The 25,031-nt window shown below is 47.9% G+C and overlaps 8 protein-coding genes across 8 annotated transcripts; 5 read left to right on the top strand and 3 right to left on the bottom strand.

The window, feature by feature from the left end:
- Positions 1-1,497: 1,497 nt before the first annotated feature.
- GIQ15_02589 (DEAD/DEAH box helicase) lies at positions 1,498-7,600 on the top strand (the record flags this gene model as incomplete). Its single annotated transcript, XM_033550006.1, has 9 exons — positions 1,498-1,701; positions 1,764-1,800; positions 1,869-1,936; positions 2,003-2,382; positions 2,456-2,597; positions 3,001-3,035; positions 3,378-3,690; positions 3,779-7,289; positions 7,350-7,600. 9 exons carry the CDS (start codon positions 1,498-1,500, stop codon positions 7,598-7,600), a joined length of 4,941 nt encoding a protein of 1,646 aa, XP_033407167.1.
- Positions 7,601-8,118: 518 nt separating this feature from the next.
- Positions 8,119-9,063, bottom strand: GIQ15_02588 (signal sequence receptor alpha chain; the record flags this gene model as incomplete). The annotated part of the gene is made up of 3 exons (XM_033550005.1): positions 8,119-8,413; positions 8,481-8,923; positions 8,992-9,063. The coding sequence occupies 3 exons, from the start codon at positions 9,061-9,063 to the stop codon at positions 8,119-8,121; spliced, it is 810 nt and encodes a 269-aa protein (XP_033407166.1).
- A 378-nt stretch (positions 9,064-9,441) lies between these two features.
- On the top strand, positions 9,442-11,129 carry GIQ15_02587 (CCCH zinc finger protein; the record flags this gene model as incomplete). The annotated part of the gene is made up of 4 exons (XM_033550004.1): positions 9,442-9,531; positions 9,625-9,768; positions 9,850-10,192; positions 10,267-11,129. The coding sequence occupies 4 exons, from the start codon at positions 9,442-9,444 to the stop codon at positions 11,127-11,129; spliced, it is 1,440 nt and encodes a 479-aa protein (XP_033407165.1).
- A 186-nt stretch (positions 11,130-11,315) lies between these two features.
- GIQ15_02586 (telomere-binding alpha subunit central domain-containing protein) lies at positions 11,316-13,666 on the bottom strand (the record flags this gene model as incomplete). Its single annotated transcript, XM_033550003.1, has 5 exons — positions 11,316-11,347; positions 11,570-11,814; positions 11,880-12,291; positions 12,349-13,345; positions 13,403-13,666. The coding sequence occupies 5 exons, from the start codon at positions 13,664-13,666 to the stop codon at positions 11,316-11,318; spliced, it is 1,950 nt and encodes a 649-aa protein (XP_033407164.1).
- A 500-nt stretch (positions 13,667-14,166) lies between these two features.
- GIQ15_02585 (importin subunit alpha-1) lies at positions 14,167-16,075 on the top strand (the record flags this gene model as incomplete). The annotated part of the gene is made up of 3 exons (XM_033550002.1): positions 14,167-14,400; positions 14,575-15,084; positions 15,164-16,075. 3 exons carry the CDS (start codon positions 14,167-14,169, stop codon positions 16,073-16,075), a joined length of 1,656 nt encoding a protein of 551 aa, XP_033407163.1.
- A 1,049-nt stretch (positions 16,076-17,124) lies between these two features.
- Positions 17,125-19,036, bottom strand: GIQ15_02584 (amidase GmdB; the record flags this gene model as incomplete). The annotated part of the gene is made up of 6 exons (XM_033550001.1): positions 17,125-17,234; positions 17,293-17,481; positions 17,553-17,757; positions 17,826-18,229; positions 18,293-18,704; positions 18,758-19,036. The coding sequence occupies 6 exons, from the start codon at positions 19,034-19,036 to the stop codon at positions 17,125-17,127; spliced, it is 1,599 nt and encodes a 532-aa protein (XP_033407162.1).
- Positions 19,037-20,241: 1,205 nt separating this feature from the next.
- Positions 20,242-22,007, top strand: GIQ15_02583 (cytochrome P450 2H2; the record flags this gene model as incomplete). The annotated part of the gene is made up of 4 exons (XM_033550000.1): positions 20,242-20,460; positions 20,520-21,153; positions 21,227-21,549; positions 21,633-22,007. The coding sequence occupies 4 exons, from the start codon at positions 20,242-20,244 to the stop codon at positions 22,005-22,007; spliced, it is 1,551 nt and encodes a 516-aa protein (XP_033407161.1).
- A 979-nt stretch (positions 22,008-22,986) lies between these two features.
- On the top strand, positions 22,987-24,698 carry GIQ15_02582 (Major facilitator superfamily domain; the record flags this gene model as incomplete). Its single annotated transcript, XM_033549999.1, has 5 exons — positions 22,987-23,335; positions 23,402-23,497; positions 23,564-23,664; positions 23,721-23,992; positions 24,056-24,698. The coding sequence occupies 5 exons, from the start codon at positions 22,987-22,989 to the stop codon at positions 24,696-24,698; spliced, it is 1,461 nt and encodes a 486-aa protein (XP_033407160.1).
- Positions 24,699-25,031: the final 333 nt, after the last annotated feature.

Raw genomic sequence — 25,031 nt, 5'->3', positions numbered from 1 at the left:
GTGACCTTTCCGTCTGACCCAGCGTTCTTTCTACGTTTTCTTTCTCTCTTGTAAACAAAATATCATCAAGGTCACTTTGTTTTGGCCCTTTGCAGTGAACCAACGATTCGAGGCGCGTCGAAGTGTTATTCTCGGAATACTAGTCTTAGGAGACTAGGAGACTAAGAGGGCTACTTATTACTCCAAGGTGGGCTTATTATAAACATGGTTTGATCTATTTATGGTTCTTCGTTCGTCTCGAACGTCTGACAAGATGATCACCGTCATGCAGGTGCTGGCCTTAAGGCTGAGCAAAGCTTTATCCTGCATATGAAGCAACTTTTCTTTATTCTCTCTTCTAGTTCTGGCCGTCTTTACTGGCTACTATGCTGCAATTTATACCCAATTTACTTTACTCGATGAATCCGGGTAACTGTTGGTTTAAATCGCATTATACTATTTGTTGCCAACGCCTTGGATGACCGCGATCGTGTTGAGTTTTCCACGGTGTGACACAAGTCGGCTTATACCCCCATCATCTACGAGATTCTTTACCTTCAGCCCTTTCTTGGTAAGGCTCGCTGTTCGGCCCTTCTTGTGTCTATTTTTATTGGTTGGTGGGGTCGCCCGGAGCCTTGGTATATCCCGAGGGGTTCATCCTTTGGATGAAGATACTGCTGTCCCAAGGCTATTAACTTGCATAAGGACGCATATTTGGCGCGACAGACGTTGTTATTGACCCCCAACAAGGATTGTCGGCTCCCTTAGCCTGGTAATGTGTGACACAGCTGCGGATCAGTTACAGCCCATAGCATGCGTGCATGTTTCAAGTTTATGCCATATCTATCTCTTATTTCCTACGGGCGACGAAACCATTTTATCTATCCCTCTTTTTCGGATGATCGAAGTGCATGTTTCAGGTACCTTTTTATGCGTATAGCGCCTCTTTTCTCAAGCCTACATTTCCTTGTTGACAGGAAAGAAAATCTGCACTTCACTGCCTCAAGTCCTTTTGGATATATTGGAAGTACATCTACTCCTCAAACATAGAAATACATCACCTGCCACTCAATGAAGAAGATGGCTGGAGAGTTGATAAATATGTAACCCTTTACATCCAGGCTCCTAGGGCAGTCTTTATTTTCATTTTGGTCAACACTCCATGGGCTTGATGCTCTTTTTATTTCTCTGGCTTTTTTTAACCATAGCCTATTTCATTTTGCTTCTTACCATTGCTGGAGTGTGCCTGGTTCACGCGTCCATATACCCCATATCCCCACGCTCTTGTTTAGATAACAAACTGTACACACAACGACGGACTTATTTCCTTTTTACGCGTTAAGATACCCTTCACCTTTCCTCTTTTGTTCTTATCCTCCTACTAAACTACTGTTCACGTTGCTTTGCGTATTTTGTTTAGCCCTCTACCAATTCCCTTGTTTTGCTCGTTGGCTTTCTTCCTGTTCAGCACGGCCTGTTTTGATCTCTTTGTGCATTGTTTCCTCTACCTTCGAGGCTATGGCACCAGTGCTCGATCAACTGGCAATTCGCGCCACCCTTTCGACGCGGTCGTTTGGACTCGGTGGACCTGCCTCTTGCATGGCTATCATAAATATCGTGATGACCAGCGTTGCGATTGCCCTCGTCTTGAATCGCGTGGTTGTTCGTATGACAACAAGCAAGAAGCTAGCATCAGATGACTACGTTATTATCGGATCACTGGTAGGTGTGCCATTGCCTTTACTTCACTATGATGGCCTGTTAATTGACCATGATTATTTTAGATCGTCTGCATTGCGATGAATGTTGCGAATATTGTAGGTACGTTATGCATCCCATGGATTTGTTGTCTCTCTACCCCTCGTTTCGCGTATCTAATTTCTATATAGCTGTCCATCATGGTTATGGGCGGCCTTCATCTGAAGTTTCGGATGGTGACCTGAAAATTGCTCTCGAGGTTTGTTATTCTAACAACATGTGTTTTCATTATTGTGCTTTTAAACTGATCCCTTCTCTAATATAGTTATATTTTGCGCTTCAGATGCTTTACAGGGTGACCATAAATATGACAAAGCTATCGATTCTCCTTCTATACCGCAAAATATTCGACACTAAGAGATTTCGATTCAAACTCATTTGTGACATGCTTTTCGTCTACATCATCCTCTACACAGTCGCAACCTTTTTGGTCACGATCTTTCAGTGCGACCCTATTCCAAAGTCTTGGGTTAGAGATATTCCTGGGTCATGCATCAACGTTCCCGCATTCTGGTACGCAAACGCGGCTCTGCATACCTTGACCGATATTATAATCCTCATCCTTCCTATGCCGGTCATTAAGGGGCTGAAGTTGCCCACAAGGCAAAAACTCGCTATGAATGTCGTGTTTGCCCTTGGAATATTGTATGTGTCATCCTCACTTTCTACTCCTTGCGGTAATCTGAAAGCGCACCGACTAACCCCCACTGTTAATTAGCGTTTGCGGAACGTCAATTGCACGCATGGTTACTCTCAACGCCTCATCTAAAGCTAGTGATGTGAACGAAGGAACAGCGCTATCGACGCTGTGGACAACCATCGAAGCCAACACAGCTATCATATGTGCTTGCCTTCCAATGGTCAGAATTCCGTTATCGAAGTTTGTCCCATCGCTATTTCCAGCCTTTCAATACAGCGACAGTAACTCGGTCGCCTTGAGTGAAGAAAATAACAATATTATTACTGCTAAACCGGATAGCCCTCGTGTTACCACTTGGTGCTCACAGCGAAGCTCGGGCACCCTTGCCGCCTCCGAGATGCAAACCCCGATGTCAAATTCTTGCAGCCTCGCCAATGTTATCTTTCCCACCTGGGGATAAGAGATATCTAGAGACCATGACGGAAGCAAGTGCTTTGCTCGTTCCCCTTCTCTACCCCCTTTTTTCCACCTTTTTGTCTTTTTTTTTTTACATTTTTTATCCAGGTTGGTTGCATTTGGTTTATGATTTTCTTATACCTTTTCATGCTACTGACGTTTCCTAGGCTGGGTTTGTTTTGGCGTTTAGGGCAAATACGCGGTATGGAGGAAATGGCGTGCAGGATATGTATTGATGAATGATGATTCTGACGGGCGGAGTTACTGGCAGGTACCTTGTTTCAAAGCGCACTTTCAGAGTATGTGATATGATTGAACTATAGTTAGGATTTACGGTCTCGAATGCATGTTTCTCGAGTTCTATCCTTCTTTTCTCCCTTTGTCTCCTTTTTTTTGAGGCTCTTATCGCCGTTATCTCTTATCAGATCGAGGCGCTTATCGGCTGCTGACTAAGACGCCAAAAATCGCGACACAACTTGCCCACGAAGCAGCTACAACAATTGGCACTCTGGCAACGGCAGCTGAGTTTTTGCTGTGCTCTCAGGATTATGGGCCCAAAAAAGGGCGGCGGAAACCGTGCTGGGCCCAAGAAGACCCCCAGCTCACAGCCGGCAGAGATTTCTATCTCTGACTTTGTTGCTGCCGGCGACAAAAATGAGGCTAAAAAGTCGAAAGCTGGAGCCAAGTCCAAAGGGAAAGATGCCGGGGGGGAGACATCAACTACCAATCCGGAGGAACCGAAGAAGCCTTCTGTGAGGGCTGTCATAGGAGGCGCATCATGGACGGGGAAATTACCGGTAAACATGCTCTCTGAGCATTGTCAAAAGCAAAAGTGGGGGAAGCCTGAGTATACAATGGTAAGTTACCGTCTTCGGATCATTGATGCTATATGAAGTCGGGTAGTCCTATCCCTGGCCTTTGGGAAGCTTCTTACTGACGGAATAGACCAAAACGCCTGATGGATTTTTGGCAGGCGTCGTCTTAAAAAAGGTCAATCCGAAAACAAATGAGACCGTGACCTTGCCTCCATTTCGGCTGCCGCCATCCCATAAGAAATTGGGCACGCAGCCAACGGCTGTGGAAGCCCGTCACTTTGCTGCCGCTTACGCCCTGTTCCGAGTATGCAATATGCGAAATTTGCACATGATGATGCCCCCGACTTTCCGTGATCTTTGGAAGGATGAATTTACAACGCTTAAAGCGGACGACGTCAAACAGGGGAATGGGTGGATGTATGAAGCTGATCCCTTCACTACATTCCAAGAAAGAAATAACGCCGCAGCGGAACTTGCACGGCGGAAGGAGCTGAAGGCAAAGGAGCCGCCAAAACAAACCGAAGACCGTGTTCAGCTCGGACTAACGTCTGGTGGAAGTAAGGGTAGCAGTAATACAGCAGGCCGTTGGTTGAAAGCTCCAAAGGTTGACATGGGAGACAAAGTTCGGAGGAGGGTTGAGGACCTTATTCGGCAGAGAGCTATCTGGAACCCCTACCGGGTCGAGATACCCGAAGCTGGCAAAAGAAACATTATAAATGAATTCACTCAGCTTGGCTTTCGAAAGAGCCATGTTGAAGAAGCTCTTTCAGAATGTAAAGATAGAGAGGAGACTCTTGAATGGCTACTCATTCATATCCCAGAGGACGACCTTCCCCCATGGGGCCTCCCAGAGGGATATACAGCTGGCATTACATTGGCAAGTAGTGACCTCGCGAGAGAATCTAAAATAAAACGGTTGGCTGCTGCGGGATATTCAGCAGACTTATGCAGCTCAGTTCTTGATAAATATGGAAACGATGAACGACTGGCTGCTGAAGCTTTGCAGCACATGTTAATCTATAGTGAAGACCTCTCTGTCAAAACCGATACCCCGAACAACGATAATACGGCTTGGGAGGAAGAACATCAAACTTTAGAGGCTATTTTTGATACCAAGTATAAGAGGCTATCTCAAGATGCATGTCAAGTCATGGCAGAACCTACGTCTTTGCCCCCTATCACATATTCGTTTTGGAACCCAACGTCAGCCGCTTACCCAGACATTCCTCCGGTTGTGGCGATACTGACGAAAGAAATACCGGCATATATACGGTTGAGCGCAACGAGACAGGCAATACGTTATGCACTCAGTGACCTCCGGGGAGAGCCAATGGTCTTCAATATAATTGACTGGCTGAATGAAAATCTTCCTCGTATTCTCGAGAACCCTGGAAAATTACGAAACATATCTGTTGAGGCCGGTGACAATGCTGGTGGCGACGAACAAGCGCCTTCAATCACAAACCCCAGGTCGAAGTCGGCCAGAGGAATGGTCTCCCGGCCTAAGATGTCTGGAAGTGCTGACATACGCCGTAATTGGGAAGCTAAGCAATCAACCCCGGAGCAACAGAAGATGCTCAAGGCAAGACAATCTCTACCAGCTTGGGATATTCAAGATGAAATCCTAGACCAGGTGTACTCGCACCAGGTGACAATCGTCTCTGGGGAGACAGGTAGTGGCAAGAGTACTCAATGCGTCCAGTTCATCCTAGACGATTTGATCAGACGAGACCTTGGCTCATCAGCAAACATTGTCTGCACGCAGCCGCGAAGGATCTCAGCCCTGGGCCTTGCTGACCGAGTCAGCGCAGAACGATGCTCAAACGTTGGCGATGATGTTGGGTATACCATTCGAGGAGATTCAAAGTCGAAGCCAGGTGTAACCAAGATTACATTTATGACGACTGGTGTCCTTTTGAGACGCCTTCAAACAGCGGGTGAAAGCGTTGTCGAGTCCTTAGCCAATGTTAGCCATGTGGTCCTTGATGAGGTTCATGAGCGAGGCCTCGACACTGATTTTCTTCTCGCTGTTTTAAGGGAGGCGTTAAAAACCCGAAAGGACCTCAAGCTCATTCTTATGAGCGCCACCCTTGACGCTAATATGTTCATCAATTACTTCGGCGGAGATAAGCAGGTAGGGAGGGTCAATATTCCTGGGAGGACATTCCCTGTTGATGATATATATCTCGACGATGTCCTTCGAAGCACTGGATTTGCGGCCAGCATGGGCTATGGAGCCTCAGAGGAAAGCGAGATATCACTTGGTAAAACGATTCAAACGCTTGGAGGCGGAATTAATTACGACCTCATTGCGAGGACGGTGCAGCATATCGATGCTCAACTAGGCGACGAACCTGGTGGCATCTTGATTTTCTTACCAGGAACGATGGAAATAGACCGATGTTTATCTTCGATGAGGCACCTTCCTTTTGCCCATTTACTGCCTCTACATGCGTCTCTTCTACCAAGCGACCAGAAACGAGTCTTCAACGCACCGCCGCAAGGAAAACGAAAAGTGATTGCAGCGACGAATGTTGCAGAAACGTCCATTACGATAGAAGACGTCGTTGCAGTCATTGATACCGGTCGCGTGAAAGAAACCCGATATAACCCCGTCGATAACATAGTGCGATTGGAAGAAACATGGGCATCTCAGGCAGCTTGTAAACAGCGCCGGGGCCGAGCTGGACGTGTTCGAAATGGTACCTGTTATAAATTATATACTCGAAACGCGGAGATGAATATGGCCCCCCGGCCCGAGCCAGAAATTCGCCGTGTCCCGCTTGAACAACTCTGTCTCTCAGTAAAAGCGATGAGAGGGATTCAAAATGTACCTGAGTTCCTGGCAAATACGCTCACACCTCCAGACAATGTTGCCGTCGGCGGAGCACTGCATATGCTTCACCGTATTGGTGCTCTTGACAATGACCAATTAACTGCTCTTGGTCGATATCTATCGATCATCCCGGCTGACCTGCGTTGTGCTAAATTGATGGTCTACGGTGTAATTTTTGGGTGCATTGAAGCATGTCTAACCATCGCGGCTATCTTGACTGTCAAGAGCCCCTTTGCAAGTCCAAGGGAGGCCCGTGAGGAGGCAAAGGAGGCTAGAAGTTCATTCTCCAATGGAGACGGAGATCTTCTAACTGATCTGGCCGCGTATCAGCAATGGACAGAAAAGATTCGTGAACAAGGATACCGAAAAGCCCAATTATGGTGCCGAGATAACTTCCTCCTTCCACAGACTTTGCAAGATATCTCGTCAAATAGAGCTCAGCTCCTTGGATCATTGAAAGATGCTGCACTTCTTCCGGTCGAATACAAGGACCCCGAAAGCCAAGGTCGATGGAATCGACATGACAAAAACTCCCAGCTACTCCGCGCATTGATTTCGGGTGCATTCAATCCCCAGATTGCCTCTATCTCGTTCCCAGAGAAGAAGTTCGCAGCTTCAATGACGGGAACCATCGAACTTGACCCTGAAGCGCGCACGATCAAATACTTTAATCAGGAGAATGGCAGGGTATTCGTGCACCCGAGCTCGACCTTGTTTGATGCACAAGCGTTTTCAGGATCTGCGCAGTACGTGAGCTATTTTACAAAAATGGCGACAAGTAAAGTCTTCATTCGGGATGTGACGCGTAAGTATTTGTTCCTATCTCCTGTAACTGAACATACCTGACTAATTTTATGCTAAACAGCATTTAACTCTTATGCCTTGCTGTTATTCACTGGGCAGGTGACGCTGGATACTCTAGGCAGAGGTGTGCTGGTTGATGAATGGCTTAGACTTAGAGGATGGGCTCGGATTGGAGTTCTGATTTCTCGGCTGAGGATGATGCTTGATGAAGTATTGAGGCAAAAAGTTGATAATCCGAGTCTCGACGTGGGCGAGGACGAAGTGATCGAAATCGTTCGTCACCTTGTCTTGCTTAACGGCCAAGATTTCTGATGACCATTATTCATGAACATGCCATTACGATTTATTCTTCTCATTTTATCACCTGATTGGATAGGTTTTTTGGGTTTCTGGACGAATTGCGACTTTCGCTTTATAGATAGGATTAAAGGGTTGGGTAGAGTTGAATAAAATGTCGTTCCCGGTTTGTTTCATGCTGGTCCTAAGTTATCGTGTGGCCCGAAAGAGGTTACAGTATACACTCCGCTAAATCACTCCAAAATAATTCAAAAATAATATACATTATAATATTGATTCGGCACGAAATGATGACCAAATTTCGTGAAATAGCTGAAAGTACATTATGGGGAGTCGTATTCCTCGAATCGCCATATGATGGAAAGGACGCTTTTAATTGATGTTAGAGGAGCGTTATCGTCGACGTAAAAGACAAGCTGGTATGTTGTTAACACGCATCTCCTGCCTATTGTCAGCCAAGCCAATCATATGCGAGGCTACTTCAAAAAAAAGGCTTGGGATCAAGTGGACATGCACGAAATAAGACGGGATGTTTATGCTCGAGTTTTTACTCGACCACCACTGGACTTAACCTTTCGGGCTTCTGGTCGGTTGATATGATGGGCTGGGATCCATTCAGTATCATAGGTCTTAGTGGAAGGAGTTCCATCAGTGGCAGGTGCCTGGTCTGCAGCATCTACAGAGGACGAAACACCTGCAGATTTTCGGGGACGATCGGATCCCTTGCTAGCCTTGCGTTTCTGAGGGAAGTAAGGTGCGATCCAGAGGGTGTAGAAGAAGTAGACGGAGCCCGCGGAGCAAGCCAGAAGGAAGACGTAAAGGAAGAGACTATAGTGCAAGCCGATATGTTAGCGAGTGAAACAGAAAGGAAACAGAGTAGATGGCTGAAGCTTACACTTGTGGGTCGAAGATGCTGGTGTCTTGCTCCACGATGCTGACGGTGCCATTGTAAGCGGTGATCGGGTGCATGATTCCCTTGCTATCGCTAATGACAGCAGCGAGATTCAATGTCAAATCTTGAGGGTGCATTTCGGTGGCGAAGCTGTAGGGTAGCGTGATGTGGTCTCCGGCTGGGACGTCCATGCCATATGGAGTTGCGGTGAGGTTTCGAACATTGACGGGCGGCTTTCCTGGAGCGGCAATGCTCCAAAGAGAACCTCCAATGACGGTTACAGTCACAGGCTCTGGGTCTGCGTTGGAGAATTGGAGGAGTGCTTCGGTAGGTTGGCCATTGACAAGTTTGACGCCGAACACCTCAGCCTTGGGGAACGAGGCTGATACCGTCACGCCTAGCTTGGGAAGCTCAACCGGAGATTCCGTCTTTTCCTCAGTGTCGGCCTAGTACCGTTAGCTAACCATAATCCCAATTGCGAGCTGTTATCCATGTCTAGATATAGATAACTTACAGATCCCTGGCCATTGACAAAGACGGTCTGGGCTGCGAGGAGCGCAAGGGAGAAAAACGAGAATTTGCCCATGCTGGCGATGGATTGACCAGGAACACGGCGACGACGGAGAAGACGAGAACAAGGGGAGAGAACGGGGTGCTTTGCAGGGAGTTTTGGTGCGATGTTGGTGGTGTTCGTGTGGCTTTCCTTAATATTCTCCACGTATACAGCATCGCCGCTGAGTCAGCAGGCGCTTACCCGCGCGGCTTCGTTAGCGCGCTAATCTCATTTTTGGCCGGGTGGATGAAACGGGAGAGCAGCGCGTAGAGAGCATCATTCTTTATACCACCACCCGCAGTCCTTTTTTTCTTTATTGAGCTGACTCTGGCGGCCTGGATATATCTTCCTTGCACACTCCTTGGCCCCTGTTTCCTTTCCGTTGTTATTTTTTTTTGTACAGCTCTCAAGATGTCTCCGATATCTGCCCAAGCTCAGGAGTTCTTCGGCCGGTACGAGCAATTGAAAGCAATCGAGCAGACCAAGAATCTTCTGATAGAAGTGTGTATCCCCTGCCCAAATCTTTGCGATGGCCCCTCGTCTGTGGCAGTTCTAAAGCTAGTACATTGAGTTCTAATTTGACCGTTTCTGTAGGATTTACTAAATAGAGTTACGGAGCTTGAAGACGCCTACCAGCAAGAGCGATTAGACCATGACAGGGAAACCAGATTTAACCGTGAGGTGCAGATGCACGAAATGGAGCTTATGGAACAGCTGACGAGGTTTAAATCGGCCATGGTACGCGGGCACCCTTGGGGACTGATGGATTCCCATGGCAGTATTCGGGTTGATCCTAAGCTAAAGACCAATTCCCAATAGGACCAAGAACCCTTTGTGGTTGCGCTTCTAGACGGTGACGGCATGATATTTCGAGATTCATTAGTCCAACAAGGCGAGCAAGGCGGGAAAGACGCTGCGAATCAGCTCTGGTTAGCTATCCGTGATTACACTTCCGAAACCTTCACCAACATACACTCGCCGAAGATCGTGACGAGAATATATGCCAATGTTCGAGGATTAGGGGAGACTCTCTTTAAAGCTGGAATTATTGATAGATCTTCCGTCTTTGAGGATTTCGTCCGTGGGTTTAATGGGAGCAGATTACTCTTTGATTTCGTGGACGTTGGGAGTGGTAAGGATAGGGCAGACGATAAAATTACTGGTATGTTTCCCGCTCAAGTTGTAATTTTTATTCTATCTTGTCCGCATGTTAACACGTTATCTCTACGTCTCTAGAGGTTCTGAAATTGAATTTGTTCAATTGCCATTGTCAGCAAATATTTCTGGGCTGCTCGCACAACAACGGCTACGCACGCCTCCTTGAAGATAATATAGCCGATATTGAGCTCACGAGAAGAATAACTCTGTTAGAGGGGATTCCATTTGAAAAAGAATTAGCCTCCCTTACAGGCTCGTATAGAGTGACTAAGTTTAACGGCCTATTCCGAGAATCAAAACTGGTGGCCTTGCCAAATCATATTTGGGAGAGCACTGCCACCGCAGCAAGCTCGTTCTCGTCATCACATACGGGGTTACCAAATCCTCGAACCGTGAGCAGAACTCCGTCTAATTCCAACGGAACAACAACTACTACTTCTGCTGCCTCCGCTACCTCTGGTAGCAGCAGTACGGCGCCGACCACATGGGCTTCAGCAATTGCCGCCAATGCAAATACAACTTTCAAAGATTTAACGCCATCCAAGCCAAGTACCCCATCCCCACCCACGATTGAGCGCAACAAGTATGGCCAAAGAGTCGATCGAATTGATTTTAAATCTGCGCCCAAGGACGAATTAAATCGCGTGAAGAAGCTGAAACTATGCAATTTATATTTTCTTTTGGGCGATTGCCCCAACCCCAACTGTTATCATACACATGATTACAAGCTTGGGAAACAAGAGCGTGTTGTCCTCCAAGTTGTGGCAAGGATGACGCCTTGCCATTTTGGTACCGAATGTGACGATGCGGCGTGTATTTATGGCCACCGATGCCCGCTCAGTGAGACCGGGAAGAAGGATTGCTACTGGGGATCAAATTGTCGATTTGATACTGATGCCCACGGCATTGATACTAATATTGTTAAACTTACCAAGGTGTAAATCAGGCGCTATATTTCCTGCCAGTTAATCCCCCATCGATTGTCATTCTTTAGCATGTTTACTTTGTTTTATTAGTTTGATAGCTCGGGGATCTATTCATTTTTTGTGTATCGTATGGATGGGATGTTTGTACTTGATTTCTTTTAATATACAGCTTTACTCTTACACACAATCAAATATAACCATTTAATTGTCTTGTGCAAGTTTAGCTTCATTAGCTAGTTATTACAGTATCAACTCATTGAACTTTTGAGCAAAGGCAAATTATGAATGTCAACGTCACTGCGTCATAAGCTACTGACAAATGCCAGTTCAAACAAGCGCAAAAGGGGTATATATAAAAGAATAATGAACGCCAGGATCGCCACAAACGGACAAATTACAAAACTGCTAAATAAAGATGAGAGAAAAGAATTATAGTATAGTTGTCTCAAACATACGGAAACGTCTTTCCCACCCGAGGAAATCGGGATCTTCGTCCTTGTTGCTTTCAACAGATCCTCCTCTATTTCTAGCCTTAACGCCATATTCTTTGATACAACAGGTGAATGGTTTTGCAGAGACAGCATCAGCTTGTCCTGCATAAAAAGCTTCTATGCTTTCGGTCTTTCGTTCTTCCAGGTCACCCCAGAGAAGGAATAATTTTTCTCGAAGTTGAGCCAGCATTTTCGGGTTTTCACGTAGACTATATATGTCAGTTAGTTATATCCGCTTGCAATGAATTATACGTTCGCAGTTATAGCAACTTACTTCACAGCATTAATCTGAAGGAGGAATTCCGCATCAGAACCGGACACAAATAGGGGCATTCGTTCTCGTGTTTGCCCTCGCGGGAGGTGGGGGATGTTCGGACCGCCGTCTTCAACAAGTAGACAAAACCGCCATTCCCACCTAAGGCGGGCCCCAGGCGGAGAATTTTCGTCACTGTCGTCAGATAGCGCATCGCCGTCTTTGGAGAGGATTGCATGGTCCGGGTTATACAAAACGGAGAAATCTCCTAAGTCATGTGGGAAGAAGTCGACGATTCGTATGGATGAGCGGTATCGCACATTTTGGAAAGGCAGCTGAAATTCGATACCGTCAGGACCCTTGATTTTATGGGTATCCGGGTCTAGGATGTCTCTGATCAGTCGACAGGGTATGGCTGGGTTGGATGCTCGTACTATTGGAAGACCGTTAGACGCAATCAAAGGATACGTAAGGCTGAATACCTGCATACTATGAGTATTCAATTCGTCTCTTTTGACAGGAACTAGACGGGGCAGCTCCGGCTGATCTGGATCTTTCTTTTTCGTTCTCTTTTCCTCCGCTTGCTTTTGTCTCTTCTCCTTGTCTTTCTGTTTTCTTCTCTCGTCGGCAGCGTCAGAACTAGACCGTTGTCGTTTATTGCTCGTGTCTCCTAACCGTTGAGGCAGCATGGTCCGTAATCCCCGCCAATATTCCTGCTTCCGCTGCACTAGTTGCTTAATATGAGGATCTGTTTCGTTATCGTTGATGATGTATACTTGTATCTTGTTAGGGTATACCCTATCTATATGGAGTGACCCTTCCATCTTGCCGGACTGTTTGTTCATTTTGATATTGACATTATATAGCGTAACATAGTCATCCACCTTGACTCTTTCCCGTGCAAAGCTAGCATGCGGGTCCCAGAGCGTGACATGGATGGTCATCGTCCCAAACGGGCCAGGCCATTCTCTGGTTTTCTGGGTATTGATGTATTTATACTCGGTATCACTACGTCCACCAGATTCTCTTGACGGAAGAGCATACTGGAGCAAGTGTTCATTGGATGTATAATCGGTAACATAGAGTATGAATTTTTCACCTTCATTATACGTTTTGACAACCTGGCCAGTTATATCGGCATAGGTGGCAAACGTAGCGTCCTTAAGTAGGCAAAACTTGCGACTCGGCTTTGGAGCTCCTGTCACGCCGCCACGGCTCGGCGTTGGTGCATTGGATGTTGATATGTTAGGCTCGTAGTGTCCCTGGCGCCTTGGGGTCTCATTCTGCTGGTAACCAGAAAAGCCTGGGACGGAGCTGCCATTGAGCAGGTAGAGTGCATATTCTCTCTCCTCTGCTGTTGGGCCCAGTGTGCTAGGCTTGTTCCTCACTACAGGTGCAGACGATGGACCCCGGCTCTTCCACAGGGTCCAGGAAATGTTTTCTGCCTGCGAAGACTCGTACATACGGACTCCTTTGACCATGGTGGACTATTACAGACCGTAAGTATTCGCGTACGTCCCGGAGAATGTGTATGGATAGCCCACCTTGAGATTCCGCAGGAGGACCACATCGCCCACCTCAGGGGCCGGAAGATGTTCCTGCTGGCTATGAAAGTATTTCACCTTGAGGCCGAGCCATGATGCCGATTCAAAGTCGCAGTCCTTCAGCGTGAATGTGCACATATAGGAGCGCCTAGCGGTCAAGGTTGGAGGGAGCGCATCCACCACGGCGCCGATGATATTGACTGAGCCATAATGCCTGGACTTTGCCGCAGAGACAGTCTCGAAGCCAGGAGGCAGTCGGCGCATCCTGACGCTGTCTATCAACCGTTCAAGCTCGTACAATCACTCTGGTGAATGAAACCCGGCCAACCAGGTAGAACGAAGCGTAGACATCCGGTCACTCAAATATTCCACCTCAATTCTGGTTCTGTGTCTTCTCGTCTTCTCGCCTTCTCGTCTTTCTCGTCGTTATTCTTCTGGTTGTCAGTGTGTCTCGTCTATCTCGTCTTTCGTCCAGGTCGGCGCTAGCCAAGCCAAGCCGAAGAAGAAAACACCACCATCTCAAACCATCAACAAACCTCCCACCACCGCCATCACCACATTCTTCGCTCGACCTCGCTGCACCTGGTAACTCTCCCTTCTCTGCGCTCGCTGGCTCTGGCTCGCTTTCAGGCTGCTCTCCCTCTCGTCGTCGCCGTTACTGACTCGTGCCGCATAGGCTTCTCGCAGCAAGAAAATATCTGTGACAGGGACAGCCCCTCATCGTCTGCAATCAGCTGTGTAATCTACCGACCACGACCACCACCATGGCTGAACGCTACATCCCCGAGCATCGTCGCACCCAGTTCAAGGCCAAGGGCACCTTCAAGCAGGATGAGCTCCGTCGTCGCCGTGAGGAGCAGCAGGTGGAGATTCGCAAGCAGAAGAGAGAAGAGAATCTCGCCAAGCGAAGAGGTATCGGCACTCGCGAGGGCGGCATAGGAGGTGATGGCGGCATGCTTGCAGACAGCGACGATGAAGCTGGCCCTATCGAAACTGAGGTGTGTATACCTGCCTCTTCGTCTTTTCCTGTCTTTACGCTGTAGACGCTCCTGTGGCGACTGCGGAGGGGGTTTACACCACCCTTCCCCTGACACATCCTATACGACCGAGATTTTACACTTCTATATTTTAGCGCCATGAGACGATGTGGCTGACGTTTATAACCCGTATAGTTGGATGCCGAGCTTCCAGAGATGGTCAAGGGTGTGTTCTCAGACCAGATCGAACTGCAGATTCAGTCCACCACAAAATTCAGAAAACTGCTCTCCAAGGAGAGAAACCCTCCAATTGAACGTGTTATCGAGACCGGTGTCGTCAGCCGCTTCGTCGAGTTCCTACGATCGCCCCATACTCTTGTCCAGTTTGAAGCTGCTTGGGCGTTGACCAACATCGCCTCTGGATCTGCGCAGCAGACCCAGGTCGTCATCGAAGCCGGAGCTGTCCCCATATTCGTCGAGCTCCTAAGCAGCCACGAGCCTGATGTGCGGGAGCAGGCTGTCTGGGCTCTCGGAAACATTGCTGGTGACAGCCCACAATGTCGTGACTTCGTCCTTGGTGCCGGTGCTCTTCGCCCGCTCCTCACTTTGCTTGGTGATGGCCGAAAGCTGACCATGCTCCGCAATGCCACCTGGACCTTGAGCAATTTCTGCCGAGGAAAGACTCCTCAGCCAGACTGGCCTACTGTTCGTGAACCCTTATACTCGTTTAGTATCCTTTTTTTTTTTTTTTTTTTTTTTTTGTACTAACTCTCTGCTGCTGTAGATTGCCCCAGCGCTCCCTCTTTTGTCAAAACTTATCTATATGCTTGACGACGAGGTGCTTATTGATGCATGCTGGGCTATCTCTTATCTCTCAGATGGCCCCAATGACAAGATCCAGGCTGTCATCGAGGCTGGTATCCCCCGCCGCTTAGTTGAGCTCTTGATGCATGCTTCCACATCTGTCCAAACTCCCGCCCTACGATCGGTAGGTAACATTGTCACTGGAGACGACATCCAGACCCAAGTCATCATCAACTGCGGCGCTCTCACTGCTTTGCTCTCGCTCCTGAGCTCGAATAAGGATGGTATCCGCAAGGAAGCCTGCTGGACCATTTCCAACATCACAGCCGGTAACCCAACACAGATCCAAGCTGTTATCGATGCCAACATCATCCCACCGCTGATCCACTTGCTCTCTCACGGAGACTTCAAGACCCGCAAAGAGGCCTGCTGGGCCATCTCGAACGCTACCTCCGGTGGTCTCCAAAAGCCAGACCAGATCCGCTACCTTGTTACCCAAGGTTGCATCAAGCCCCTTTGCGACCTCCTCTCCTGCCCTGACAACAAGATCATCCAGGTCGCTCTCGATGGTCTAGAAAATATCTTGAAGGTTGGCGAGATGGACAAGGAATCTGGCCAGGGTCCTGAAGCAAACATCAACAGATATGCTCTCTTCATCGAAGAGGCTGGTGGCATGGAGAAGATCCACGATTGCCAGAACAATGCCAACGAAGAGATCTACATGAAGGCATACAACATCATTGAGAAATACTTCTCCGATGATGATGAGGCTGGTGCCGATATTGATGAGCTTGCACCCCAGCAAACCCAGACTGGATTCGCCCTTGGCACCAACCAGCAGCCTACCGGCACCTTCAACTTTGCTAACGGTGGCGACTCTATGGATATGTAAATGCCATATTTGGCATGCCTGTTGGCTCAGATTTCATTCCCATTAGCTTTCTACGAAGTCCTGCCATCAGCAGAATGATATCTACTTTTCCTGCTACCATTCTAACATCCATCCCTTTTGCATATTTTCTCCATGTTCTCCTCCTCTTTACCTTATCGCCACTTCCCCCACGCCATTGATTCTTTTACATTTGTAATGAACGTTATATCATGATACACAAGATTCACAGTCATGTAACCCCCTGAATGTCTCTTTTTTTTGGTATTTCCTTGCATCAACATTTCCCCTAGCAGGTTTCATTCATACAGGCGTCGCTTTTTTTCTTTTCTTTTTATTCAATTTCATTGTTTGACTTTCCCCCCTTTTCCCCACACCATTCCAATCCTCCCCATCCTGCGCCTCCCCATTCACCATACTTGCTACAAAATCCCAGTTCTTCAAGTCGAGTTTGCCTTGCTAGTGTATTTACCAAAATTCTTTAAGGCAAAAAGTGGAAGTTCCCCCACCTACTCGTTCTTTGTCCGCTTGTTCATCCTCCCTTGCAATGTTTCTCGTTCCTCGTATCATCCCCGAATCCCCAGAACCCAGATCTAGCCTAACACAGTTGTCCATCTGTGTTAGTATCATCTTGCCAGCCCAGAGCACCAATCGCATACAGCACAAGTTGGTATGGACGTCTGTATCCCCCGTGTTCTATTTATAATTATTTCGACCTCGAATGGCGAAGCTAATTCCCATGCCAATTCACCTTACCCCCAACCCAACCCCGCCATATTCGCCTTTATATTATCTGATACGTGATATCAGCGTCATCACCCAACTTCACTCCCCCCAAAATTGGTTTACCCGGCTTTTTTCGCAGCGTGTAGTAGAAATTCTAGTTCGTTCAATAAACGCTGAAAAGTTCATACCTAAATTATGTTAATAAGTAAGAGTATCCTTGGATAGGACATGATGCTATGTAACTCGGCCACATCGTCTTGCCTCCAGAATTTTAAAAGGAGACTTGGGCCCTTTTAGAAGTAAATAATCTCTGTAAATTCTCATACTTATAGTGCTTGTAACACTACGTCACACATCTTCACGACCTTCTCTTCTTCAAGGCGACGTCCGACAAGCTGAAGGCTTACAGGCATTCCGTGGATGACATTCGGGTTGTCTGTATAATTGATCAGCTAGATGTAAGGCGTGGAAACGGATAGCTAGGAATCACATACATTCACTTTGTACCAGGGAGTCTTCCTTGGTAAGTGGCGTCTCGCCGGTCGCGGGAATGTCGATCTCCTGGTCAACGAGAACATTGCAGGGGAAGGATATGCAGGAGTAGTCGAGGATATTATATACACCCGTGTAAGCGACATGCCTAAATTTGGAGTGTTCCACAGCAGCAAAGGGGGCGGTCGGTGCTAAGTTTGTATAGGTCAGTGTGGTTACTCATAACGACGCGAGGTACAGGTTACGTTAGTCCGTCACATACCTATTATGGCATCGAGTTCCAACGCATTCCAACGATCCAAGTAGTCTTTTTGTAGTGTATTTCGTTCCTTGTGAAGCTGCCAGAGATTATATACACCATGATCGACAGCACGGCCATATACGTCCATTTCTGGGCGAATAGGTTCATCAGACATGGCAAGGAGTCTCTTAACCGATTCTCCCCCATCAGAAAGGAAAAAGTGTGCCTAAATGTGGATTATCGTTAGTTATACTCCGGTGGAAGTAAGGGAAATATAAATAATGCAAACTATACCAAGATCTTAGCAGCTTGTTCGTGGCCGATTGGCTCCCAGTCAACAACCTCATGCCCTGCTGCCCTCAGCTTCTCTGCTGTTTCTTTCAAAGCTCGTCTGACCGGAGGAGTTGGTCGAACCATCCCATCATTCCACATAATGCCAATCTTCAAGCTTTTCCTGACTTCGACTTGTCTCCATGGAATAGGGATACACTTTGGGTCATTGATCCAAGGTTGTGAATTGACAACTACTTCGGCCCAAAGAGCAATAGAGGCTAACTCTCGTGCCATAGGTCCATTTACACTGGTGACGGACTCCTGCCCAGCAAGGCCAGATTTGGTTTGAAAGTTAGGGAAACGACCAAAAGATGGTTTGAGAGTAAAAATGCCAGTAAGAGCAGCGGGTATACGGAGAGAACCGCCTTGGAACACCGGTGATAATTAGCTGATAGACCCTAGGTTAACATAACTGGACATATACTTACCAATATCAGTCCCAACCCCTAATGGACTCCCGCCAAAGGCAATCAACGCAGACTCACCACCTGAAGAACCCCCGGACGAGGTAAGGCGGTTAAAGGGGTTAGTAGTCCTGCCAAAGACATTGTTCACCGTCTCGGCAATCATCATGGCCGTGGGGACATTAGTTTTAACATAGAGCACGGCACCAGCATTGGTCAGTACATCGATCAGGGTACTGTTATGCGTTGCTGGCTGGCCAACCCAAGCGGTGAAGCCGAGCGTAGAATCTTTACCGGCGATATTGAAGTTATCCTTCAAGGAGATAGGAAGGCCATGCAGCGGGCCCAGCGGTTTGCCTGTCGTGGCGAAATGGATATCAAGAGCCTGTGCAGCTTTGATGGCTTCAGGGAACAGAGTCTCTGATAGACAGTTGGTCTGGTATCGTATGAGTTAGTATATAGAGCAAGAAAGGAGAGACAGCCTCGTACTAGCTGGTGAGCAGCAGCAGCTCTTTTACAGAATGCTCGCGTCACCGACTCGGCCGTCCAGGCCCCTGAGGTCGTTTTCTCGAGGATGAGGGCCGCGGGAGTAGATGTGATCTCGAGTTCTTCTTTGGTGAACCATCCGGACCGTTCAGGCCAGCTGGTGACATCCAGCTGAGAGATCGGAGGAAGGATATTAGCATCAATCATCCATTCCCGAGGAATCGACGCAAGGAGAGCCTGTTGCTTCGCAGCACTGATGGTTTGCCACTCTGTCTTTGTCATTGTTGCTTGTATAGTATTCTCCTATGTTCATAAAAACGCCGTCGCTCTCTCAAAATGAAAACCGCGAGTACTGAATATATCCAAACATAGGCCAACGACTTATAAAGCACCACAGCTGAACCATTCGGTCCCTTGAACTCGGTTCGTCGGTAAACTCCTGAGGGGCTGAAGGAGCTAGCTTACTCGGCCTATCGTCCGTTCGTTCGTTCCATGGACGACGAGGCTGGGCTTAAGCCATACAACATACAGCAGTTAAAGGGGCTCAGCGGCGCTTCGGCGAACCGCCCGACTTCTGCTTCTACCCATATCTGCGACTCTGCAGTCTACGAGACAGGGAGACCTTGGCTATGAAGAAATCCCCGGTACTCCGGACGACAACGCGAACTGCTACGGACTCCAGCCGTTACAAATCCGGGGCCGAGCCAACCATGTCTCGAGGAACCGATGAACCAACACTGAAACGTCGATCGGTCGGTCGTTTGGAATCACGGAGAACTACAACGGAGATGCTACATCGGGCTGACAAACGACCAGTCAGGTTAAGAATGAGTGCATTGGTCGCGATTCTCCGTGGACGGCGTCAAGACTGAAATATTGTCCCCCCACGACGCACAATGATGTATCTTCAACTTTGCATCTCTTACCCTCGGGCCTCTATGACCGAGGCTAGTTTAATGTGCGGAATCCGGCCGCTAGCACTGAGTTTACAGCTCGAGCATGGTTTATGATGGAGAATCTCCGTTTGCCGTCTGCGATGCCCGGTTGATATTGGGGGTGAATTGTGGCTGCTCTGCCGTGCACTATCGCACAGGTACATATATATTCTTCACCTCCTGTGGAGATGGAACAGATTCCGCACTGTCCATGCAAGTACGTTGAACCTGCAGCTCCCGAGGGGGTACGTAGGGTTATACGGGCCCAATCATCGCACCCGGGCACTTGTTGATGCGGAATCGGGACCAGGAGGGATGACGGATGACGGATACGTGCCTGCTTGCTCGATGCAGCTGGAGCTGGCGGGCACCAATAACTGTGACCGTCTGTACCCTTGATCAACATATTTATATCGAAGGGCCCCTTCGACATCATCCTGGAAGAAAGCTTTTACTGTCTTGATATCAATTCTGCGCCGAGAAGACTCGCAATGGTTGCTTATTGAGCTGTTTATATATTTTATCCCGAGAACCAAAGCTAATATTGTCGATATGGCTATCCAGACGATAGTGATTGCTATCGTGGCTCTCGGGTATCTGCTACTCAAATACTTCAACAAGACCGATGTTGCAAAGGTCAAGAACCTCCCGGAAATCCCCGGGGTGCCTATGTTTGGCAACCTCCTCCAGCTCGGGAACTCACATGCGAGGAGAGCAGCAGCATGGGTGAAACAATACGGTCCGGTCTTTCAGGTTCGATTAGGGAACAGGGTAAGTCTTCCATATGGTACTTTTGAGCTACTAGGAAGCTAATCTATTTATAAATGAAGAGAGTGATTTTCGCCAACAGTTTCGACTCGGTGAAATATTTATGGATAACCCATCAGTCGTCGATGATTTCGCGCCCAAAACTACACACATTCCACTCTGTAGTGTCCAGCTCGCAAGGGTTCACAATTGGAACATCGCCATGGGACGAGTCCTGCAAGAGGCGCCGCAAAGCCGCGGCTACTGCATTGAACCGACCTGCGGTGCAGTCTTACATGCCGATTATTGACCTAGAAGCAACCACGAGCATCAAGGAATTGCTAGCTGATAGCAAAGATGGGACAGTGGACATCGACCCGAACCCATATTTCCAACGATTCGCCCTCAACACCAGTCTAACGCTAAACTACGGAATCCGTATCGACGGCAGCATTGACGATGAACTCTTGAAGGAGATTGTTACGGTAGAGCGGGCGGTCAGCAACTTCAGAAGCACGAGCAACAACTGGCAGGATTATATCCCACTCCTACGATGGTGGCCTACCAGCAACACACAATCGATCGAGTTCAGGGAGCGTCGAGACAAATACATGAGTAAACTTCTAGAGATGTTGACGGAACGCATAGCGAATGGGACTGACAAGCCGTGCATCACGGGGAATATCATCAAAGACCCAGAAGCAAAACTCAGCGAAGGTAAGTCGAAACCGTACCCGTAATTCCTCAAAAAAGGTGGATGGGAACGTCATGGCTGACACTGGTGTGGCAGCGGAGCGAAAATCCATCTGTTTGACGATGGTTTCTGCTGGTCTCGACACTGTTCCCGGGAATCTGATCATGGGTATCGCTTATCTGGCCTCCGAGCATGGGCAAGAGATCCAGGCCCGCGCTTACGAAGAAATCATGAAGGTCTATCCGGATGGAGATGGCTGGGAGAAGTGTCTTGTCGAGGAGAAGGTCCCGTATATCACAGCCCTCGTCAAGGAGATTCTGCGCTTCTTTATTGTAATTCCGATTTGCCTACCCCGAGTTAGCATCAAAGACATCACCTGGAATGACGCCGTCATACCTGCTGGCACAACCTTCTTCATGGTAAATACTACGCCCACTCGGCAGCTGAAACCCCCACTCCAATGCTCCATAGACGCCTCGATGAATGCTAACCAACGAACTAGAATGCGTACGCTGCCAACTACGACTCCACCCACTTTAAGGAGCCATTCGAATTCCGACCAGAGCGCTACCTCGACGTTTCTGAGGGGACGGGAACACCACACTACGCATACGGTGCTGGTAGTCGCATGTGTGCCGGCTCGCATCTCGCTAACCGGGAGCTATTCACTGCATTCCTCCGTATTATCTCCGCTTTTACGATTGTTCCGGCAAAGAATCGAGCAGACGATCCCGTCCTCGACCCCATCGACTGTACGGACAACAAAACATCGCTGACCCTCGATCCTCGACCGTTCAAAGTGGGATTCAGAGTGCGAGACCGCGCCCAGCTCGATAGATGGATCAGAGAATCAGACGAAAGAACGAAAGATCTGTAGATAAAGAATTTTCCTCTTCCGTGTTTGTTCCCATTAGGTTATGGGTTAGCAGGGGTCATAAATATACTTAAGGCCTTTTCCGTGTCTTGTTATGCTTAACTGGTCGCCAAGGCGTCCTTAGACGATATTCCAACTTCTTCCCCAACATCCAAAACATCAACAACTTCCATTGTCAACATTGCGCAGTCTTCGGCCGATTGCCAGCAGAGGTACTTGTTCTTCCCGGAGTTGTCAGCCTACCCCGGCTTAGTATGCATATACGTCTGTTCCCATGATATGCACTCTTCCTGCTTGGCTAGCGCACGTCAGGAGCAGCTAACCAACTTCGCTTTTAGTTCCCTATCAAGGGTTCCCTTGACCCTGCTCACGATGGACGCTTCTCTCGCGGGACGTTTTTCTGGAACAAATATATAAAATGGTTCTCAAGGATGCCGCGCTTGGCAAGCAAGGGAGAAACGGGACTCGTTCATGCCATCGTGGCTTTTTTTTTAAGACATGACGAGCAACTGAAATCTCCAACGTGGCAAGGCTGTGACTGCGTTCTCCCGTCCGTCCGTCCCTCCGTCTCTGGCACGCTTGGTATAGGCTACGACGAACCCTTCGCTGCAGCTAAACCTTGGGCAGCCAGTCCAGGCCGCAGAGACGCTGGATTCATGCATCCATTTGATTGGCAAAGATTGTTATTACCCGTGTTACATACATGACGCTATCTGCTAGGATGGTGATATCCTGGTATCTGAACCGACTTGTGGACAATATTTCCGCCAGTCGCATGTGCAGACAACCGGCGGACACCGCGTAACTGTTCAGCCAGCTTCTTACAAGATATGGGCTCCACAGGTGGTAGCAGTAGCTTGCCAGGCCCGTCTATTATGAATCTCCATCGTCTCGCTGGTCATCCATCAGGAACAAGTTCTCATGTTGTTTTGATACCTCAGGACCAAATCTTTATACAGTTTGATATAATATACCTCCCACAATGATCGAGAAGACCGCCACCGAGGTTGTCACAAAGACTCCAACGGATAGGAGCGAGTCTCTAGATAATCATCATGATGCGGAAGCAGAGAAGCGGCTTCTTCGGAAATGCGACCTCCACGTTGTACCAATTCTGACATTCCTATTCTTACTTGCCTTTCTCGATCGAATCAACATTGGAAATGCTCGGCTGCAAGGGCTGGAGAAGGACCTCAACATGAGCGGCCGGGACTATAACATTGCGCTCTTGATATTCTTCATTCCGTATATTCTCTGCGAGCTCCCCAGCAATTTGATCCTGAAGAAGGTTGCACCATCAACTTGGTTAAGTGGGATAATTGCGGCATGGGGTTAGTTCTCGCCACCGATGACAACCGTTCAATATGTCATTTTCAGCTTGCTGACAATATGAACAGGCGTAGTAACCATTTGCCAGGGGGTCACAAAGAGTTTCGCAGGCTTGGTGGTGTGCCGGTTCCTTTTGGGAATCTTTGAAGCTGGATTCTTTCCTGGTATTTTATTAATCCCATGCCTAAAAGTGAAACCCGGTATTATTGGCATTAACTAAAATCCTACAGGATGTGTCTACCTTATTTCCATGTATTACAGACGACACGAACTCCAGAAACGAGTCAACTTCTTCTTCTCGGCGAGCATCATCGCTGGTGCTTTCAGTGGAGTAAGCTCTCCTTTTCGTCTTATCAATCTATATAGACCTATACTGACACCCGTTAGTTACTCGCCTATGGAATTGCTCGCCTAGATGGCACAGCAGGGTACAGTGGATGGCGCTGGATTTTCATACTCGAAGGGCTTGCTACCGTCGTCTTTGCCCTTGCGTCAAAATTCTTCATCGTGGATTGGCCCGAGACGGCCAAGTTTTTGAACGATGACGAGCGGAAAATGCTCCTTGCCCGTCTAACTCTTGATAACAATGGAGCTCAAATGGACCGTCTTGATAGACCTGCTTTGAAGCGTTGTCTATTTGATGTCAAGATCTATCTTGGGTAAGTCGTTCAATAATGTCATGACTACGTATTGCATAGGCCTGGACACTCACACTTGACTAGAATGGCTATGTACTTTGGGGCTGTGACATCCGGATATGCCACGGCTTTCTTCACGCCTACCATCCTACATCAATTCGGCTGGGCTCCCCTCAAAGCCCAGGTGATGAGCATCCCCATCTTCGTTCTAGCAACTATCATCACACTGACAGTAGCCTGGATTTCTGATGCTATTCGTCACCGCTTTGCTTTTACAATTATAGGCTGTGCCATTGCAACCGTCGGCTACGTTTTACTTATCTGTCAGCAACATGTCCCCATAGGAGCCCGGTACTTTGCAGTCTTCGCAATCACAATCGGCACATTTATCACGCAACCAATTTGTGTAACGTGGCTCAGCAATTGTATGGCTGGACATTATAAGCGATCATTTTCCACATCCTTTCAAGTTGCGTTTGGTAACTTTGGTGGTCTGGTTGCAAGTAACGTCTTTTTTGACTCGGAGAAACCCCTATACCCGACCGGTTTTGGTACGACTCTGGGATGTCTTTGGGTTTGCGGGATAGCTTGCGTTTTGCTCCTTTTATTTCTTATTCGAGAGAATAAAATTCGTAACGCGGGAGGACGGGATTATCGACTTCAGCTACCGGAGGATGAAGTTAACAACCTGGGTGATGACCACCCCTCATTCAGATTTTCTTATTAAAATACTCAAGACATATAATAGAGCATACAAAAGCCATAATAGAGGAATATATCCGTTGTGAAATCATGCAGTACCAGGCTTGGCGTATAACTTATTACTAGCACATCAGTCGTGATTCGGCTTCCAAGGTGATAAACTCCAATTGATATTAGAATGGTCCACAGACCTGGGCTATCTATACAATTAACGCAAATATGTGACCATACATTGACCGAAAACGAAAATGAGTATTAGAAGACGCTTTGTCACCCGTGTTTCCACAGCCTATTTCCATGCAGAACAATAACCTCCAACTCCGCCCAAGAGTGTAGTAAAAATAAAGATGAAGTCATA

The sequence above is a fragment of the Arthroderma uncinatum genome, assembly GCF_011692745.1.
Source record: "Arthroderma uncinatum strain CBS 119779 chromosome Unknown scaffold2, whole genome shotgun sequence".
Taxonomy (NCBI): domain Eukaryota; kingdom Fungi; phylum Ascomycota; class Eurotiomycetes; order Onygenales; family Arthrodermataceae; genus Arthroderma; species Arthroderma uncinatum.
Note: the sequence above shows the minus strand (reverse complement) of the source record. Positions and strands in the feature narration are given on the sequence as shown.